General features: G+C 37.8%; 1 protein-coding gene across 1 annotated transcript; it reads left to right on the forward strand.

Moving 5' to 3' along the window:
• LOC105175985 (protein MIS12 homolog) lies at positions 7526-12387 on the forward strand. The gene is made up of 7 exons (XM_011098636.2): positions 7526-7907; positions 8014-8071; positions 8207-8326; positions 10030-10125; positions 10232-10370; positions 11913-12050; positions 12145-12387. The coding sequence occupies exons 1-7, from the start codon at positions 7786-7788 to the stop codon at positions 12201-12203; spliced, it is 732 nt and encodes a 243-aa protein (XP_011096938.1). The 5' UTR covers positions 7526-7785; the 3' UTR covers positions 12204-12387.

A 22140-nucleotide genomic window follows, 5' to 3' on the forward strand; every position in this document is an offset into this window, starting at 1 on the left:
GCGAATTATTTCGGTTTGAATGGCCTAATAGAGAGTGACCACGGGACATGAGTGGGTTGAAGGACATGGAGAGAAAACATATCATTAACTTGGCTTATCGTGTACTCCTTGCTGCTTGCATTTACCACATTTGGAGGGAACGAAATTTGAGATGCTTTGAGCATACGGAGCGACCACCGAGTATCATAGCCACCATCATTATAGAAGATATTAGACAAAGTATTATCAGTGTTAATTTATCTCGTTCTGTTAGTTCGTGTGCGTTATATAGATTATGGTGTATCCCTTGGCCTGTCGAGGGAGAAACCACCAGTTGAGCACTGTTGTACTCTACGATTTTATTTTATTAATAAAACTTACATTTACCCCAAAAAAAATCGTAATTGTTTATTTAGTTCAATAACTAGTGGTAACATAGCATAATTGATTATGTAGAAGTTTTCGATTATGTTGTGGGGAATGCACAATCTAACTTAAATAAATCCTCGTAGGAATTTATTGGTTAGAATTGGGCTTTTCTAGTTCTTAATGCTGTCGGTAAATTAAATCTTGATAATATTCCCAAGGTTGTTTACTGATTAGGGATTTAGTGAATGGACGTTCCTTGACTATCTACAAGGTAAGAAAACGTGAGGTCGTTAGGTCGTACCAATTTACATAACCAATTTATCTATCATGAATAATTGTTATCTTTGCATCTATGATCGACCATGGAATTAAGCATGATCCTATCTTTAACTGGAATACTCTTCTATTATATTTATCTCTTCTAATTTTATTTGCTCTTTAGTTTAATTATTTATTTTTATTCTTCTTCACAATCAAAAATCCCTTAATTATTTTTATTTTTGAAGGAAATAATTTAAAATCAATCCCTGTGGATTCAACCCTACTCACACTTCTACAAAAGTGTTCATAGGAATTAGTTTGGTGGACTCGACACTCATCAAATTTTGGCGCCATTGCCGGGAATTGGTGTTTTTAAATTATTTTATTTTAGTTACTTGATTTTATGCCACGTTCTTCTCATATAGGTGAACTTGAATTTGACCTAGAGATCGAGAAGACCGCTTGTAGACTCTGAAAAGAAACTAAGCAACACAAGGAAGAGGTTTCTACTTCTTCCAAACCAACAGCAGATTCTAAATTAGACGTGCCCACGTCTAGCGACTCTAAGGACGAAGTCAAGGCCCAAAATCTGGAACGGACGATCAAAGAGATGACTTCCCTCGACATAAATCAACAACTACTTTGCATTGAATATCCTAATTTAAATATTAATTTTGAACTTAAATCCGGTCTCATCCACTTACTTCCCACTTTTCTTGGCCTTGCAGGTGAAGACCCACACAAACACCTAAAGGAATTTCATGTGGTGTGTTACGGCATGAGACCTCAAGGAGTCACCGGAGAAAAAGTCAAGCTACGAGCCTTTCCATTCTCATTGGGTGATAAAGCAAAAGTTTGGCTCTACTCCTTACCTTCGGGATCTATTATTAGTTGGAACGAGCACAAGAAATAATTTCTTGAGAACTACTTCCCCACTTCAAGGACTACAAGCATTCATAAGGAAATAAGTGGAATACGTCAATTTTTCGGTGAAAGTTTCTATGAGTATTGGGGGAGATTCAAGCAATTGGTGGAGAGTTTCCCTCATCACCAAATTTCCGACCATCTTCTAATTCAATATTTTTATGAAGGGTTGTTTGAGGAAAATAGAAGCTTGGTAGATGCAGCAAGTGGAGGTGCTTTGTATGACAAAACTCTTACCGAAGCAAGCAAACTAATTGCAACCATGGCGGATAATAATCAACAATTCAGTAGTAGAAATGACAACCCCCCACGAAGGGTAAACGAGGTAAGTACTTCTATTGATGAACGTTTAGATAAACTTACTTCTCTTGTTGAAAAGCTTATAGGGGGAAGCATTCAACAAGTCAAGACTTGTGGGATATGTACATCTTCGGGACATTGCACCGACGCTTGTCCTACACTTCACGAAGAATCAACTGAACATGCTGACGCCGTCGGTGGATTTTTTGGGCAACAACAAAGGAGATATGACCCATTTTCCAATGCCTATAACCCTGGATGGAGAGATCACCCAAATTTGAGGTATGACAGTCAACCTCAAAACTTTCAAAGGGTTCCACACCAACAACCACTACCACTACTTTAAACTAATCCCAATAATGGTATGCCCCTGGAGGATATCATGAAGACACTCGCCTTGAGCACCCAACAATTCCAACAAGAAACTCACAAATTCATTATGTTAGAAAATTGTATTGAAGTCAAACACCTAATCAACACAATCTAAACCTCCCCTAGCTAAGAGAATAAGAGTAAAGGGTAAGAGTAATAATTTAATTTCGAAATTCAAAGATGTAACTTTTGCATTATAAGGTATATGTCTTACATATGTGCATTAGTTATATTCATAAGATATATTCACATATATCATTCTTATTCATTATTTCACTTATGCTTATCACATGCCACATATTGACAAGACAAATCTATGTGATCATAACAGGTGTACCCACCCACCATCAGTGTCATACTTCTTAAAATCCACATATACTAACTCCCTGTATATATATATATATATATTTTAATTTTTTTCCCTCATTAAACTTTCTTCAAATGTTGCAACAATTAATGGATCATCACAAAATTATTGCATGATATGAACAACCAGATCATCATAACAATACATGCTTGAAAATTAAATCTCATATATATAATGATATCTAATAGCAATGAATTGTAGAAGAATTACGAGTATCAAACAATCTTATCACCCAACACAATAACCAAATATCCAACAATAATCCACCGTCATTAGAAAAATAAAAGATGGAAAGCATAATTCACCTCTCCGTGAATTTTCATCACAAGCACGATGCCCTTCTTGACACGCTCCCAAAGCAATGCAACTAACTTCCTGAACTTCACAACCAAAGTCTCCCAAAGATAATATTCCCTATACAAAAACTCCCGCTGGGGTACTTGTCATCATCAACTCCAGAAAAAGAGCTCCCATTATCACCCACCATCTCCCCCTCCCTCCCACCTCCCCTTTCAATCTTCTGATAATCATATGATAATTTCTCATCGCTCTCTGTATCAAAAGCCCGAGTAAAAAAACTTGGGAAAATTTCGGTTCTTGTGGAGGAAAGAATGTGGCTTCAAGTGGAGTAGTATAAGCGAGTAGTGAACTAACAAAAGGGGTGGGCATTTAATCGAACGAGTTAAGTGTTGGTGGATTAAGGTGAAGCGAGACGTAGGAAGTAACTGAGCCATTCCCGAAAAGAAAAAAGAGAGAAAGACGCCCAAAAACCAGAATTCAATTGGTAACCGCTGGCACAAGATATTATGGCAGAGCCCAAAGGATATGAATTACATGGTGCAGAATTGAGCTCCATACCATTTATCTGCTACCTTTGCCCACCCAAGGCAGTTGACATTTACTCCGTTTTTTTAATGTATTTTAAATTGATTTTTTTGTGTTGTGAATTAAGATTTATTTGTTTTTATTTTTTATTTTATTATTTACCATATATTTATCTCTTATTACAAAGTATTTATTCTTCGTCAAAATTCCTCCAAATGGTTGATCGTAGAGTCTTTACCAATGGCAACAACTTCCAATATTATTTTTTTTAGGTAAATATAATATCATTAAATATATAGTACAATCATACAGTACAACAGTGCTCAATGACTGACGTCTCCCTCGATAGGCCAAGGATACGCCAAAGTCTATATAAGGCACAAGAACTAACAGGGCAAGCTAAAAAAGCACTAAGAATCCTCTGTCTAACCTCTTCCACAATGAGTCCAGCAAGTGCGGTCAGTTCTTGCTTAGATTGCTCAAAACGTCTCAAGTTCCGTTCCTTCCAAATATGATATACACATGAAGGCAGTAGCGCACGATAAACCAGATTAATAATGTGTTGCCCTCCCCATTTTCTTTGTAGCCAAATCTATGTCCATTGGCCAGTCTCGATTTGGCTAATTGAAGCGAACAGATCGTCGAATAGCTATAAGGCACCATCGGGTGTAGCGGCATTGGAAGAATAAGTGCCTATGCATCTCATTCACGCCTTCATCACATAGAACACAGGCTCATAGGTAAGAGAACCATGGTTTATCAGCTGTCGAAAGCTTCCCCAGTATAGCAAACCACAAAATAAAATTATGCTTGGGGATCTTGAGGGAACCCAAGAGTAGTAAAGACCAACCTACCTTGGGTCCTGGAGGGACTAGTGACCGGTATAGAGATGTGGATGTAGGACTACCATTTTCATACCGCCAAATAATGCGATCAACATCGCCATGAATCCGAGGCAGTGACTCTAGAATCTCCAACCACTCAATGTAATTAATGAAGGGCCATTGCCATTGCCCCTCTATGATAATGTTATTGAGCTTGGTAAAAATCCCAAGCTCAGGGAGTGGTGATCCATGGGAAAATCTAGCAATGAAGGGCCCAAGATGGTGCCAAGGATCCTGCCAAAGATAGAACGCAGCCCCATTACCAAACCGAAAGTCCACCATCGGCCGAATAAAGGATCGTAGACGAAGTAGTTTCTGCCAACCCCACGAACCCCCACGGTCTAGAACCGCCCAAATAGATGTATTTCGCACCCGCCCATGATAGAGCCACTCCACCCATATAGACGTCCTATCACACCTTATAACGTAACAGAGCTTCTTACACATTAAAGCCCGATTTAAGGTAGCAATGTCTCGTAGCGCTGCCCACCTTCCGAAAAATGGCTTACATACTTCTTGCCATGCTACCTTGGCATAGCCCCTAGTCGTCCCCCTTTCCACAAGAACGCTCGAAGTCGCTTCTCAATCTCCCTTATAACACCTTTAGGCAATAGAAATGCTAAGGCCTAGTAAATGTTTAATACCATAAGGACAAATTTGATGACCTGAATCCTCCCAGCAAGGACAACGCCAAACCTTCCCATCTTTTAATGCGTTGGTCAATTTTTAATAAAAATGGCTGACAATTTGGTATCAGTAATCGAGATGAGAGGAGCGAAAGTCCCAAGTATCTCATCGGTAACTACCCTTCCTATAATCCCAGCATCGCCAACAACTCTTCTCGAATCCCGTGTGCCGAGCGAGAGATAATAAGGTGGCTTTTATGTGCATTAAGCCGTAGACCCGACCAAAATGCGAACATAACTAGGCCCTACTCGAAGACCCCTACAATCCATATAAGCTTTACAAAATAGTAGCAGATCATCTGTAAAACCAAGCTGAAAAAGTCGAGTAGGAGCACATTTCCAATGGAACGAAAAACGCCCATCCTGTTCAATCAACTGTAGGAATAAAAGATGTAACACCTCCATCACAAGAATAAATAGGCAAGGCGACATGGGATCACCTTGCCTCAACCCTCGTGAGCCCGCAAAAAATCCATGGAGTTTTCCATTCAAACCCACCGAGAACATGGGTGTTGATACACATTCTTCTATCCACCAAATAAATTGTGCTGGAAATCCAAACATGTGCAAAACTGCTAGTAGAAAGTCCCATTCCACTGTGTCACAGGCTTTCGGAATCGCCTATACTATGATCAGGAACAAAAGCAGCCTGACAAAGGCTGATTAATTTATCCAACACCCTACTCAACTTTTGACAATAATTTTAGCAATCACTTTATACAGTACGTTACAACATGATATAGGACGAAAATCCGTGATCAATTTAAGGGACTGTACCTTGCGTATAAGTGCCAGCAGCGTGGTGTTGATTTGCTTAAGCATCTTCCCTGTAGCAAAGAAATCCAATATCGCTTCCGTTACTTGAGGACCCAGAATTGGCCAAGTGGCTTTATAAAAGCCCGAGTAAAACCCATTAGGTCCTGGTGCTTTGTCCTCAACAATATCGAACACAAGCTGTTTCACCTCAGCTGCGGTCACCGGTTGGAGGATTATGAGGGTCTCCTCCTCATTGAGCACATGCCTCGCCCATGACCTTAGGTATCAGATATCTATCACTTGCATCCAACTGTCTCCACCTAATAGAGCCTGGTAAAAGGAGACAGACTCATGAATAATCGCTCTTGGCTCTGTGTAGGTAGTCCCATGTTCATCATTGATTTGCAATATCATTCGAACAGGCCGACGTTACACAATCTTGTAAAAGAAGATTCGTGAATATTGATCCCCCCCCTTTTCATCCACTACATCTTTGGTTGCTGCTGTAGCATGATTTGTTCGAGCTTAATCGCATTGGCATACACCAGTCGACAACAATGTTCCAATAGGAGGAACAACTCGTTCCGTCTATCCGTGCTAACTAGAGCAACTTCCAATATTCCTCAGTATTAGTGTGTTTTTTCAAGTGAATAAAAAATATATATTTTTTTGATAATGAGTTAATATTAAATCTGATTTTACTAAAATAAATATTAGCTAATTTCGACAAACACTAAAATATTATTTTACATGATTTTATTAAAATATCTTTCCCATCAATCGGTGTACTTCGTTGACGTTGGTTGGAGCCTTCATGTCTAGAATAGCTTTAATCTTGAGCGGATTTGCCTCGATCCTTTTCTCAGTTACTGTGAATCCCAAGAACCGTCCTCCTCGAACCTCGAATGTGTATGTGTTTATAAGTAAAAAAATTTGCTGAATCTAAACCTTTCATTTTTTTAAAATCTAACGGTTAAAATTAATTAATTAGATCTAACGAGCAATATTAGATAAAAAAGATCCAACGGTCATTAAAATAAGAAATAATATATATTAAATAAGGGTATAACAGTTATTTTATAAAACTTAACACCATTAGTTGGATTTAACGAAGAGGGGGTGATTGAACTGAGTTTTACAAAATACAGGGGGATTTTAGCCTATTTTAAAATAGAAAGGTGTTTTTAGCCTACTTTTTAAAACACATGGGGTTTTATGCGTCTTGTCCTAATTTAAATTCTCTACTTACTAAAAGATCTTTTTAGTTAGAAAATAATTTGGTGATAATTTAATTTGTAAAATACTAAAATATATTGAAAATAATATAAACATTCACTGTATGAGGGGTAATTTTTCCATCTATGGGGGTAAATGTTACATTCATTAGTTTATCGAAAAATGTTACATAAAAAATGATTTGAGAAATAACGTGTATTTAACCACTTATACATATAAAAAAATGTGTATTTAACCATATTTCATATACCTCTTATAAAAAATAAAATACTAAACCCTCCCCAATGATTTTAAAAATATAGCAATATATCCCATCGGCCCTTGTGATGAGATACACGCGACCTATATGAAATTTTTTTCTGATTTTTTATATTAAAATTATTTTAAACCTTAATTTATTAATCATTCAATTTTATATGATATAGATGGACGAATTTTTTAGGACAAATATCAACAATTTCTAAATTATCTATGTTTAACATATGAATGGTTGTGGTCTAAATAAAAATGAATGGCAAGATTTCATTATATTTGAATTGAATGTCTAGTCCAGACTTACCCGCCCGCCCGCCACCCCGCATTGCCGTTCGCCAACGCCTTTCCCCCCATTCTCCAACCGCCCGCGCCCCCTCCCCTTCATCCGTCATTGGTCGCCCGCACCCTTCCCTCTCATTCGCCACTCTCCGCCCTCACAGAGCTCCGTCATTGCCCTTCCCCATAGGCTTCCCGCCTGCCTGAACCCCTCCTCAACCCCCAGCGGGCGCCCACCTGCCTGAACCCTCGACAATTTCATTTTCAATTTCAAATAGAAGCTGGAAAATAAGAGATGGAAGGAAGCAATAGTGAGGCGATATTCGAGTCGTTGAATCTGAGCCCACAGCTCTTCATCAATGAAGTACTCAACATCGTCGACGATCTGCTCGACGAGGCTTTCAATTTCTTTCTCCAGTAAAACCCTCTCCAGTAAAATTTTTTTCCGGTATGCTACTCGGAAATTTATCTACTTTACTAAACTTCCCTCCTTTTTCTTGCTGTTCTGTTTAATTTGTCACAGGGAGGGTTCTACGTTACTGAAAGTTGAGGGGACAGATCGATCTGCCGACCTGAGCAAGGTTTTTTGCTCTCTATTTATGATTGATTTTTGTTACTCGTGATGAATTTGCATTTTTGATTGGCTTTTCAGATTAGGTTTTGTAGGTTTACCTGTTACCATTAATTTCTTGGAGATTCTTGTTTTCAATCAATAGGGTGTGGCTTATATACGGAATCTGGTTCAACTGGCCCTGGACCAGCGAATGCAGAAGTGGGAAGAATATTGTCTTCGATTTTGTTTTCGTGTACCGGAAGGATTTGCACTGCCGAAAGCAGTATGTTTACTAATGCGCGCTTAAACTCTCTCTCTCTCTCTTCTTCTTCTTCTGCTGCTGCTGCTGCTGCTGCTTGTGGGTTAACTCTTTTGGTTATGTTGTCTTTATTAGCTAAAATGTATGAATTTATGTGCATTAGGCCAAAGTTTGAAAAATACCACAAAATGAGGGGAAAAATGATTTTTAAACTTCCATTAACTTTAACCGTTTTATTAACAAAATGACTAAAAAAATCGAAAAAAATTAACATTTTGAGGACCAATACTGCAACATCAAATTGTTTGATTACCAAAAATACATAAGTGGCTATGTTTGAGAACCAATATTTGCTATTTGGTACCACATATTCAATAGATAATGGATCACTTTTGCCACCTCTTCTAGATTTATGTCATTGGGAAATGATAATATTTTTGGAATGAAATTAAAGGATTCATTTTCACTGATAACTTGGAATGTATCCCAAATTCCACTCCCACTTTTTGCACCTGAGTTTTCTTTTCTCTTATGCCAAAGATATTATTATCTATTCATCTTTGTCGCTCTGTTTTAGTCAAGATCATTTACGGAATGATCCAGTTACCTACCATAGGGATTATTTGTTTTTCTTTCTTGTTTGTTTGCCGAACAATCCAGATATGCAATAAATCTACTGAAATTTATGAATATTGTTTTAAACTAAGTGAAGAAATACATGGTTTCTTTGAATACATTCTAAAGTTAGTTGCTGAAAACATTTCAGGTTATGTAAATTTGATGGGTTAAGGAACGTTTTTATTTTTTATATATATATTTTTATTTGAGATGGTTAAGGAACATTTTTATTAAGTGCCTATAAGTTCAAAATTGTTATGAGCATTTTAAATTTATTAACGTATTGCTATGATAGATACTTACTAGAAAACATGCATTTTAGCACCTCACTTTCATAACATGTGCAACTTGCATTGCTCCTATGCCCACAATATACCGTTGCACCTTGCCATTTAAACAACAATGATCTCATAAACTCATGTTTTGCTGCTGCAAGATAAAGAACACTTGATGCATTACTGCATTATCCCTGGTCCTGTCACCCAGACAGCATTTCTTTGCAGAAAACTTCTGCAGAAATTTTAGATTAATCAAGTGTAGTGCCAATATAAGTCTGAGGAGATAGTAGGAATGGAAGTTTTTATCATTTGGGAGCACAAAAGGCTAGGCTACGCAATAGTATAATAGGAGTACGTTGAGACAGACAGGCGTTGATATCTTGGAATTCAAGGTGAAAAACGGTTGCGTTTTGATCCGGTGCTGTTAACTATTCAGCGTACCTCCTGATGCTAAATATTATTATCCCAAGTCTACAACTAGTCGAGGCCATAAAAGATCTGCATTCCCAATTATGAGTGTTCTTTTACTGCATATCAAGGAACAATTTGCTTTTCTTTAGACCTGTGAATTACTTAACTATGTGACTTAAATGAAAAATAAGGTACCCAAAAGCTCTTGCATAATATATGAATATAATTTTCATTTTATTTGGGGTAGTTCAGTTTTTCAATTATCTCTTAGCTTTTATCAATGCTAAAGCAAATAGCATCATTCATTACTCATAATTCATATTTTTCAACTGAAAAATGAAATTATAGCGAGTTTTTATTTGCTTATCTTTTTTGCCAAGGAATTGTATATTGAGTTCCTTCTTAAATATTACATTGTAGAACGAGATGTCTGGAGATGATTTACCAGATATTGATGCTCTCACTGACACAGAGCTCGACACGGAGTTGAACTCTCTGCGTGACAAACTTACTGCGGTAATTTGCTTTCCTTCAGACATAAATTTCCTCAGTTGTTTGCAATAACTTTGCGTGGTCATTTCTTATATTTTCTCCTCATAAAACTTTTAAATTTCTTAAAAAGATAGGAAAAGAATCTGCTGAGCTTGACAGAGAACTTCGTGCACTGGAGAGGCAGTCTTCATTAAGTAATCAGTCTGCGGGGTCTATTGACGAAGCATTGCAGTTATACAAGGAAAATGATGTCCATCAAATGTTCCAAGGTACCTAATTAGATTTTGACTAGTAATAGTGATGAAATTCTTTTTTTAGGTATATTAAGAAATTATGAATACCTTTACTTCTGGGATGAGATTTCTCTCATGTTACTCCTGAAAGACAAGATTAATGAAGAGCCCACGGTGGTCTTTACCCTATCAACTCCCTGTCGGCATTCTCATCTAGGGGTGTAAGGTGAGTCGAGATGGCTCACAAGCTCAATTCCTTGACAAACTGAGCTGGAGTCAACCTCTAGGTGGTTTTTCCAAAAAAAAAATAAAAAAATTCAGAAGCTCAGGAGGCGGATTGCAGGCTTTTCTTAAATTTTGAGTTTGTTTGTACTACTAATATTACTTTAATCTTTGATAATATCAATAGTGGTATATAATAACTATTAATGATATTATCATTCTTACTGACGATAATAATAATAACAGTAATAGGATTATATTTTAATTTAATAATTATATAATACATAAATATGATTATGCTTTTTTTTGGTCATAACAACATTTATAACAAAAAATACTCATGTCAGTGACAGTATGAATATTATACATAAATAATTAGAACAATGCAACTCAAGTTGGTTCCGTTTCAAGTAGTATATTAATATTTTTATGCATGTGTTCAAGCTCAAATATGCTCAACTACAAATGACTGAGCCTGAGCTTGATATTTCTAAATGAGTTCGAGCTCGAGACTTGAGCTTAAAATTTCAAACTCGATGAACTCGAGCTGCACATTCTCAACTCAATCTTGAGCTTGAACGCTACAAATTTTACATTTCAGAAAAGTTCAACTCGAGTTCAACATGTATATCCTTCTATATCCTTTCTCTCCTGTCTTGCATGCATTTTCCTTCTTCTTTCTCCACTATTTTTTTCTTTTTTTATTTCAGTTACATTTTCCTTTTGTTTAAATCTCTCTCTTCTCTCAACTTCTATAATTAATGGATCTTTATTGAGATTTTTTCTGCCAAACTTTTGCCTCCACTTTATATGTCTTTATTAAAATTCCTTGGTATCTATTTTTTTTGGGCAAAAATAGAGTTTGGTTTGCTGACCAGTAGTAATAGACAGGACATGCTTTGATTGTTTGGATGTTTTGCATGCCATAGCAAACTGTCACTCTAGTATTTTCTAGCCAGGAAAACTTTTAATTCTTTTAAATTTCACATATAATTTGATTTATTTCCGCCTATAAACACAATGAGAGCAAAATTATGTGTTATGTGGTGGGGGGATCTTCTCGCTTCAGCCTTTCCACTGCAATCTAAATCTAATGCAACTCCATTTGCAGAACATTAAGTAAGGTACAGTTGTTCCTATCTGGAAGTGGCTTCTATGACGTTGTGTTTTCTTTATCATTCTAAGTCATTTTTTCCTTTTAACTTGTCTCATCACATGTTGTACTTTTTGAGAATTCCTGAGAAAAGTTATACTTACTGATTTACCAGTTCTGGTTTCTCGTTGCTGCACATCCTCAGTTGATAATTGTATTGTTATAGACCGATTGATTTTTAAGTAGATTCTTTATTCCAACAGAGCTGACAACTGTGGCTTCAGAATTTCGTGTAAAGTTGGAGAACCTGAAAAGGAAGAAGATAGAGGAAATTCAGTGTGATAGAACAGATAGGCTACGTGTCAGACATGGTGACCTGCTCAATATGCCTCATGGCAATGGTAACGCTAACGGCAGACTGCAGAACTTATGTCAGATGATTCTGAGGGAGATTAACTAATTTCCTTTGTCAAATGATGGCTTCTGATTTTGTAGGTCCGTTTGGTGCAAAGTTGGAAGAACTTCAGGAGTTTCTGGATGAGATAATGAGATAATAGCATTATACGTCGTAGTTATGTAAGAATTCATCGTTATTGTGGTTTGTTACATAGGAGTTTACCTGAGGATTTAGCATTACTGTTTTCAACTTCATTTGTGTCTATGTTCTTGATTTCTGCCCGAATCATGTCTTTTGGATTGATATTTTATTTGTATTTCAACTCATATATGTGCGTTATATGTATAAAATGTTAATTTTAATTATATAGTTAAAAATAAATTTATATCCATAGTGCTTATGTGACATGAAGGCTAAATTGCATTTTTAATCCAGCATGTTAGGAGGGGTGATATTCTGAAAACACCATTTATGGGGTGGCAATTTAATGACAACAGTTATTTAGTTTTATGCAATTCAAGGACTTCGCCATGGGAGTGGTCAAATTTGGCTGGAGTCAGTTGATGTAGCCAATTTCAGGGTTTTTAAATTGGGGTAAGTGTCATCTAAGATGTTGACATGAAAAAGAAATGGAGGGAAAAATTTCAATTTTCATTTGTAAGTTAGGGGGGTGGCGGCGACCGCGGTCCTATAGCTAATTCCTTGGCAATTATTTTTGGGCAATTTCAATTCTCTGGTGAAAATTAATGTGCATTTCGGAGCAATTGGATTTTAACCCATTTGGTGGAACATTGTTTTGCAAATCCAAGTCAGAAGTTGAAAAAAAAAGAGTTTAGACAATAGAATTACATATTTCGAAACCATTTTTTATTACCATTTCAATAAAAAATGGTAGTAAATGAATCGAGTAATACGCACCATTAAAACTTAGAATCTTAATTGGAATGCAAAACAAACTCTTTATTTTTCTTTAATGCCAGCAACATACACAATCATTTTAAGAGCGTGAAATCTTATTGTAGTTAGGAGGGAAAGTCGTTACATTCAGGGTCTTGTAGTGGCACTGCGGAAACATAATTTTTTTCCTCTTCAATATGCATTCAATTTTGATAGAAAAATTTGAGTAATTTTGGTTGAAAGTTTTTGGGTGGAGTGAAGGATTTTTAGAGATGGCAAGGGAATGTGAATACAGTGGACACGGGACCTGGCTTGGTATTTTTTTATGCCTAGTCCCGCTACAAAACCCGTTGGGGACGTTTGATTCGGTAGACCCAAATTCCTTTTTTATTTTTATTTTTTAAAAAATCAATTGTTCACAAATATAAAAAGAAAGAAAATTTAACATATCAATTACAAATAAAATTATTCTATCACCTAACTCAAATATTCAAATAAAAATAAAATTCTAGTATAAATAAGATTGTTCATAGTAACTTAAACAAATCATAACTCATAATAGTTTTCAAACCCAATTAGGATAATCACGACGTGCTAGGTGAGAGCAGCCATATCAGTTGACCTACGCACAAAACAGAAAGATAAACTCCTCGTAGAAGGTATGAGGGAGCATATGTCATGAATAATGTGTCTAACAGTAGAGAAATCAACCATTGGAGACCATAACTTTTGCACAATTTGGAGACAGTCTCCCTCGAAAATGCAGGTGTCCTACCCAAAATGTCGGCACACAACAAGATCGTGAGGCAGGCCGCTAGCACTTCTTTATGTTCTAGGTATATTATACATGCAAAAAATGCCTTACTCCATGCAACATACCAACTCCAAAGATCTCGTGCAATAGCCCCACGTTAACGCCGTTTTTCTATTTTGAGACTGATGCGTCAAAATTCTCCTTGATCTCCCCACGACAGGGTGCAAGCCACTGAGAGCATAGAGGAGCAGAGGGTTTAACTGTAACAATATTATGAAAGTCGAATAGAAGTTTACCACCACGCCACATAATCATTAGATCGACCATTTGAATTCTCAATAACCAACCTATTCCACCTCCACAAGCTCCAGCAGAGTCTAATGAACATATTGCATTGATCATGATCTCGATCATTCCTTGCATTCTATACCCATTCCTTAGCTTCCTCCCGCCATGTTGCAATCACACCCCATTGAATGTGAGAAAGAACCTATGTTTGTTGAGCAAACAGACATTTGAGAAATATGTGTGGGATGTCTTTGATTAGCCCTCCGCACAATAGGCAATGTGGTTCGATATTACAGCAACAACAACAAAGATTCCATATTGTAGGGAGGACTTGTTTGCAAATATGCAACATGAAGATTTTCACCTTGTGTGGTATCTTCGATTTCCAGATAAACGACCAACTCCCTAAGAATATGCTGCTACGTTCTGGCATGTTCTGAGAGGGGTTTGAGACCAATCTGAGAGCAGGGCAGATAAGTTGGCTTCATGGAAAAAATGCTTTGCTTGTTAAAGTGCCAGATTTGTGGGTTACCTAGGTGTGATTGTCCAGTTGGGATGATTTAATAAGTTTAGCATCTTAAGGATAAAAGAGATAATCCAACAAGTTAGAATTTCAGCCTTCATGTGCCGAGTCCATGTTTGAGATGTGAACATCGTGGAAAATATTTCTTGAAGTGATAGGAAAGTATGTATATGGCCTTCGGAGCCAAGGATAGGAAAGTATGTATGTGATCTTGGGAGCCAAGGATCGGACCACAGATGTAGCTATTTCCTGTATCTCATTTTCCAGTGCAAACTTGCCTCAATAACACCATGGCATCAAGGATGCTTCTCCATATGAACAACATATTAAAAATCCTTTTAGCTTGCAAGAAGTCCCCTAACAAAAAATACCTTATTCGGAAAATACGGCTAAGCAAAATGTTTGCTTGTTTAAGGATCCGCCACCCCCTTCTTTGGCCAACATTGTTAGTTTAAAAGCTTGGAGATTTCGGAAATTCATTCTCCCTTCTTTCTTGCCGTTGCACAATTTGTCCCAAGCAACACAATAAATCTTATTTTTTGGGGAGACATTCTAGAAAAAGTTAGATGAAATACTCTCAGTTTTCTTTAGAAGACTAGTGGGTAGCTTGAAAACACTCATACAGTTGGAGGGAATATCTTGGATATTGGATTCGATTAATATATCCTTACCTCTCTGTGACAAAAGCTTCTCTTTTCAATCTCCAACTTGTTTCCATACACGTCTGGGACTCTACTGAAAACATCTCTTTTATTTTGGCCCACCAAGAAGGGCTAACTTCAATTCAAAGCCCCAAGATGTCTGCAAGTGACTCTCGAACCTCAACTAGAGAGTTTTGGCTGAAGAAGACCGAAGATTTATCAAGATTGATCAACTGGCCCGATGACCTCTCGTATATGATCTCCTGGCCTCCTTTGACACTTCTCAAAAAATAAGGATATTATTTACGAACAAGAGATGCAATAGCCTCGGTGCATTCCGAGCCACTACCACACCACAAATATCTCCCCAGGTTTCTCTATTTTGCAAAAGATAGCTAAGCGCTTCTGCAAACTGAATAAAAGGATATGGAGAGAGAGGGTTCCCTTGATGGATTCCCCTCTTCGGGCAAAGGAAACCGAACTGTGAACCATTGAGCATGAAGGAATGTTTTCAACACAATGCATAATCAAAGAGACGACTTGACAATAAAACCCTAACCTAGATAACATACCCTTAAGAAACTTTTCACTCAATTCTGTCATATGCTTTACTTATATCTAACTTAATAGCCATGTGACCCTCATGACCCCCTCTCCTAAACCTAAGAAAGCGGTTCAACTTGAAAGCTAATGAATCTAATTGCTTTAAAGGGCTAAGTCCCAAAATTCAATTAATCTAATTATTAAATTTTGAACGATCCATTCAATGGATGATTCCTCATAAATGATCCGTTCGTTTATGTTTTCAGGAATTAATTTAATTTAATTAAATTAATCCACCTCTTTCATAATTAATTTTAAATTAATTCTATTATTTTTTATGATTTGTGTGCAACTTTTTAAGTTTACTCTCAACTAGACTTTTGGACATTTGACCAATGCAATTAATTAAATATAATTTAATTAATTATTTTTAATTATTCCATGATAAAAAATGCTAGCTACCATGGGTGGGCGTCTAGCAACAGTTCATGGTATTAGAGACAAGGTGATGTTGGCGTGAACATTTAGGCTCCAAGTTCTATATAGGTACGGTCCTCCTGTTAATCATCTCCTGACTTTAGTTTAGGGCATAGAATTGGGCATCGGTTCCCATCCTTGACTAGATATCTATGCTTCATATTCGAGATACGTTTACTCAACTGATCGACGTAAGAAATCGCTTCCCACTCAATCAAGCACTACTGACAGGGGACAGATTCTTTCTTGAAATCACCATTCTCGCTACGTGCTCCAATTGCACTGGACAAGAATTATAATAACCATACCTCATGATGCAGTCACCTCTCACCAAATCCATGTACAATCTTCATATGTATGAGATTGCCATAATTCCTTAAGATTGAGAACTAATTCCATACTACCAAAATTGAGAATTCCAGTCATATCGACAAAGTTTCAAGGCTTTCATACAACAATTCTCTTGAGCTAGTTCAGTGAATCGGCTATCTTGCCAACCAACCCACTAAAATTTCATAGACGACCCGTGTCTCTCGTTGATGAAACACGACACAACAATACTTATTGCAAGTCCCTATTGTACTCTTGAGGTCCTCGACTTGGAACGTTTCAGATGATCCCTCAAAAGTTGGTCTCATAGCTGCTAACCTATACTCAACCCAACTCAATGGGTTTAACCATTTGATCTGTGGGCATTTTTTGTGATACTGAAATGCCATTCAATGCTAAGTAGTAAGCACAACAAACACTTAAACCGTTGATGAATATTTACTTTATTCATAATGATAATATTATTTTGATAAAGATTGACAAAAAATTCTCAAAATCGCCCATCTAATTGACTTTCTGGTAAAAATATTCTAACAGGGGCTAAGGCCTGCTCAAAATATGGCTTTGAGGAAGGCTCGTTAGGTGCATCTGCATCCATAACTACGGGCACATTGGCAGGCTAGGGGGTTTGCACCTCCTACATGACGGCCCTTAGAATGTGTCCAAATGCCATTCAATGCTAAGTAGTAAGCACAACAAACACTTAAACCGTTGATGAATATTTACTTTATTCATAATGATAATATTATTTTGATAAAGATTGACAAAAAATTCTCAAAATCGCCCATCTAATTGACTTTCTGGTAAAAATATTCTAACAGGGGCTAAGGCCTGCTCAAAATATGGCTTTGAGGAAGGCTCGTTAGGTGCATCTGCATCCATAACTACGGGCACATTGGCAGGCTAGGGGGTTTGCACCTCCTACATGACGGCCCTTAGAATGTGTCCAAATTTTCATCTAAAAATTACTTACTGGCTATATCATACAATAACTTAAAAGTTTCAGTGAGAAGAGATAAGAGACGGGCAACTCTGTTACTTGAATCTATAGGAGATGACTTGAAAATAGGTGGATAAGGGGCTATTGCGAAAGGATTTGGAGCACTATCTAGGATTGCCTCGAAATTTAGAAATGTGAACTCTGTTCCTAGATAAGGATACCCATACCTAGGAAACTGCCTTTGATAGGCCTCAAAGCCATACCTAAGGAAGGGCAATGCTATCCTAACCTGTGAAACTCCTCAACTTTTGAGTAGTCAGCAAGGCAAATTTATCAGTATGACTTCAGAAACCTTTGCCCTCATTAGAATTAGGAAAAGCTAGACAAGTATCCTCAGCTGTCTTCACCAGAGTTTTGCATTGACTCTTCATCAAATCCAAGAGTTGTTGCTGCAGTTGTCTATTCTCCTTTTTAGAAAGATAGCATTTGCCCAAAGCCTCATTCAGTTGTGCCACCTCAGCCCCTAGGTGTTCCATTCGCTCATCTAACCTCTTTCTCTGTCCGTCTACCAGAAGAGGAGGAGGTGTAGCTTGAGGACCAATCAACATCTCCCCCGCACAATTGCTACTTAAGAAATGCGAAAAATGTTTCACATAAAAACAAAACAACCAAATAAAAAACAAAGAAGCAGTAAATCAAATACCTTAGAGCATAGCAGCATAGTAAGCCAGTTAGATTCTTCCTGAAGATAGGAGATTGTGTCCGTTTATCCCCTAGGGTTAACAACCCTCCCGCAATAGAAATTCAAAAAGTATTACAGACTCCCCTTCTCCCTCCTACATGAGGGACTAGTGTGCATAGAGGTCCTAGTCAGGGGAAAAGCACTGATGCATGGGGTAGGAGCCACCTACATCTCACGAAGGAGGAGATGGAGAGGAATTGTCGCTGGAAGTTGGCTGGAAGAGTTTCGCTTAGGCCGATTAGAAGACCTTTGGGGGGTGGATGCCTGGAGTTTCTCTCGGGAATCACTGGACACCGGCGTTCCCTAGGAGCTCTCGTAAAAGGGAGTTGCTTGTCGTCCTCCAAGGCTTCCCTGGAATCCCTCTTTGAGTAGTTCATTGAACATTATACATTTTGCACAAATAAAAACTACACAAAATCAGATAATTAGACTATGGAAATAAAAGCATAAAATAAAGAATATTAGGAATGACAGTACTCAGGGACTCCTCCAAAGGGGCCCATCTTGGGGATTAAGCCAAAATGGGAGAGAAGTTTCTCATCCACCAACTCTTAATAGTTGTGAGGGTCAGTGTTTAGATCTTCGAGAAACTTAGAAAGCTTTGCACTCCTTTTCTTAACCAAAAAAGATGTGTGGGAGGAAGATCGTAAATCCATTTATGGGGAAACACTCAACAAGTAGGTGGACGACATAAAAGAAAGTCCCCCACTAATGCTTGGGGGTATGGGGAGCAGGGAGGAAAGGAGCCCTATGGCGGGGGGATAATTGAAAGATATCGGGCTTAAACTTTTTTAACTGAAAACAAGCGAAAAACTTTTTTCTAAAGGGGAATGTTGGAAATTAAAAATAATGGCAAAATTTGACAGATGACGAAAAGAGTTAGATGCCAACTAGTTCAAAGAACCTAGAAAATACAATTAACCTCTGCAATAAAAGGAAGGAATGGGGTGACAAAGACCTGTCTTGAACTAGGCATTAGAAAAACACAAGCAGTTAGGGAGAAGGGCATCAGGCTAGCTTTTTGGATGGGGAAGAAGTATGGTAAAACTCTTGAAAATTCCATAATTCTCTGCTAAATAACAAGCATCAACGTCCCTAAAGAAGGAGGGAACCCTATCCATTAAAATAGAACTAATTGCCCTCTCTCCCTCTCCACCAACGATCATAGGGTCTTCTTTCTCTTCCTCCCTTGGTGAGGAGAGCTACTCCTTATTTTCATCGAAGGTACATCAACTAGGCGGTGCTGCTCTTTAGCCACTTTCCTCAGACTCTTCAACCCCTCCAAAAGAAGACAAGATGGGGGTCATCTGTCGAGAAGTGGCTTCAATGGGATCATCGCTGACTGATCACTCTCCTACAAACCTTACTGACTAATCAGAAGATGCCTTTAATGGACAATGAAAAAGCAAGAAAAACCCAAGTAGAGAGAAGGAACAAAAGTACAAACAAGGAGATCATTTAAAAAACCCATGAGAATAATATACGAGAAAGGGAAAGTCTAAAAGCTTAAGAGTTTTTCCTTTTCTTCAAAGATCGTGGGGAGTATGACAGGTATGACTAGAAAACCACATTGTGAAGGAGAAAAAATTAGGATAGGAAACCACATTGTGAAGGAGGAAGAATTAGGATAGGAAACCACATTAGGAAGGAGAAAGAATTAGGATAAGAGGTTACCCACATCTTTGCCAAATGACAGCCCCCATTGGGGTGTTTCTACAGAAATTGTTACCATTAGGGGCAGTTACGTTTAACCGCCCATTATGCGTGAAGGGCCACACACATGTTCCTGAATACCAAGGCGGGCTAGGGACTAGCCATCAAATCATTCTAACAAGGGACGCATGGTTCCAAAAAGGTTGTCCCACCTTTTTTCTTGGAGAAAAGGCGATCGTGTAATAATAGTCTCTGGGAGAAAGAGCTATAGATGCCTCGGACTAAATGCTCTTTCTAGAAACTCATTACTCTAAGGAGTATTGATCTAGTTCCCTCTTCCTCGAGGAGGGGGGAGGCTGAATGATGCCAAAAAATGCATTTGGCTCAAGCAAAAGCCCAATTTACATGGAGGATAAGCAAAAGGTCCCTAAGTACATGAAGCCTAAGAGGGAATGTTGGACTCGAGAAAAAGCATCAACAATAACATTTTCTTGCCCCTTTTTAAGGCAAATGGTATAGTCATAACCTATCAACTTAGAAATCCATCTCTATTGGCTTGGAGTTGACACTTTCTGCTCCATTAATTATTTAAGACTTTGATGATCCGTTTTTATACAAAAATGTCTTCCAATGAGGTAGGGCCTCCATTTCATGATTGTAGTCACCACAACGAGCATCTACTTGTCATTGACCAATATGCTGAGCTGTCTCTCACTCAATGATTTACTCATATAGCCATAGGTCGCCTCTGTTGCAACAAGAAAGCTCCTATTCCTGACCTCATTGCATATATATCTCAATTGTGAACTCCTCAGAAAAGTCTGGTAGAATGAGGATGGGGTCTTGACTTATTGTTGTTTCTAGCTATGCAAGACAGTAGAAACTACTTCACACCAAAAGAATTTATCCTTCCATAAGAGGTCAGCTAGAAATCATGCCATCTGCCCATATCCCTTGCTGAACCTTCGATAGTATCCTATAAGGCCCAAGAAGCACCTCAACTCTTTTATCATCCGCAGTTGTGGCCAATCTAGCATGGCTTGCATTTTCAACGGATTAGTTGAAACTCCATCTTCAGTGATGATATCACCCAAGTATTCACTTGATGTTTTCCAAATTGACACTTGCTCTTTTTGACGAGAAGTTGATTCCTTCACAACAACTCAAATGTGTGTCTCAGTTGCACTAAGTGATCATTCCAACTACTACTGTAGACCAGAATGTCATGGGAGAACACTAGTATAAACTTCATCAAGTAAAATTGGAAAACCTTATTCATTGGTGCTTGAAAATTTGAAGGTGCATTAGTGAGACCGAAGGGCATAACCAAGAATTCTTAATGTCCATGATGAGTTCTAAATACTGTTTTGACTATATCCTCCCCCTTCATACGAATTTGATGATACCCGGACCTCAAGTCGAGCTTTGAGAAGTACTTAGCACGTTGAAGTTATCCAAAAGTTCCTCTATAACTGGAATAGGAAACTTGTCCTTGATAGTGTGTTTATTTAGTTCTCGATAATACAATGCACATCCACTATGATCCATTCTTTTTCTTTACCAGAACCACTAGAGACGAGTGTGAGCTGTTGCTTTCTGTTATAATTCCCAATTCAAGCATTTCCTGGACAAGTTTCAATCTCATTTTTCTGTGTCGCTGGGTATCTGTAAGGTCTGATATTGATTGCAGTTGCATCATCTCGTAAGTCAATTCCATGATCATATCGTCTCCTAGGTAGCAACATTTTAAGTTTTAAAAAATTTCGTCATACTCAATTTATAACGCATTGAGCATCTCTTGCTTTTCTTTTGGCTGCCGTTCTAGCGAGAACAACAAGGATTCAACCGCTTCTTCCTTATGTAATAACCCCACGCTCAAGATAGATGTTTGCCTTGACAAATGTAGATTTTTTCATAGACCTTTGGCATCTATTAATTTAGTTGATGATAGTTGCTTACCTCTTAATGATATCTTTCTTCTACTCATATTAAACTCCACCTTGAGTTCGCTAAAATTCTAGTATTTCCGAGTCTCACCAGCCATTTTACCCCCAAAACTACGTCACAACCACCTAATGGTAACTTCATCATTTCTGTCGTAAAGTCTACTCCCTACAATCTCCAACTAAAGCTTTTACATGTGTACGTACTATACACTTTGCTTTTGTTAGCAGCAGCCACTGGAAAGGGATTAGTGGCTTCCAACTTGCAAACAAGCCTCTTCGCACCCTGAAGATCTATAAAATTGCAAGTACTTACCGTGTCAATTAAAATGTTGATAGCTTTTCCCTTGCAACAACCAGTTA

Source organism: Sesamum indicum, linkage group LG13, assembly GCF_000512975.1.
Source record: "Sesamum indicum cultivar Zhongzhi No. 13 linkage group LG13, S_indicum_v1.0, whole genome shotgun sequence".
Lineage (NCBI taxonomy): Eukaryota > Viridiplantae > Streptophyta > Magnoliopsida > Lamiales > Pedaliaceae > Sesamum > Sesamum indicum.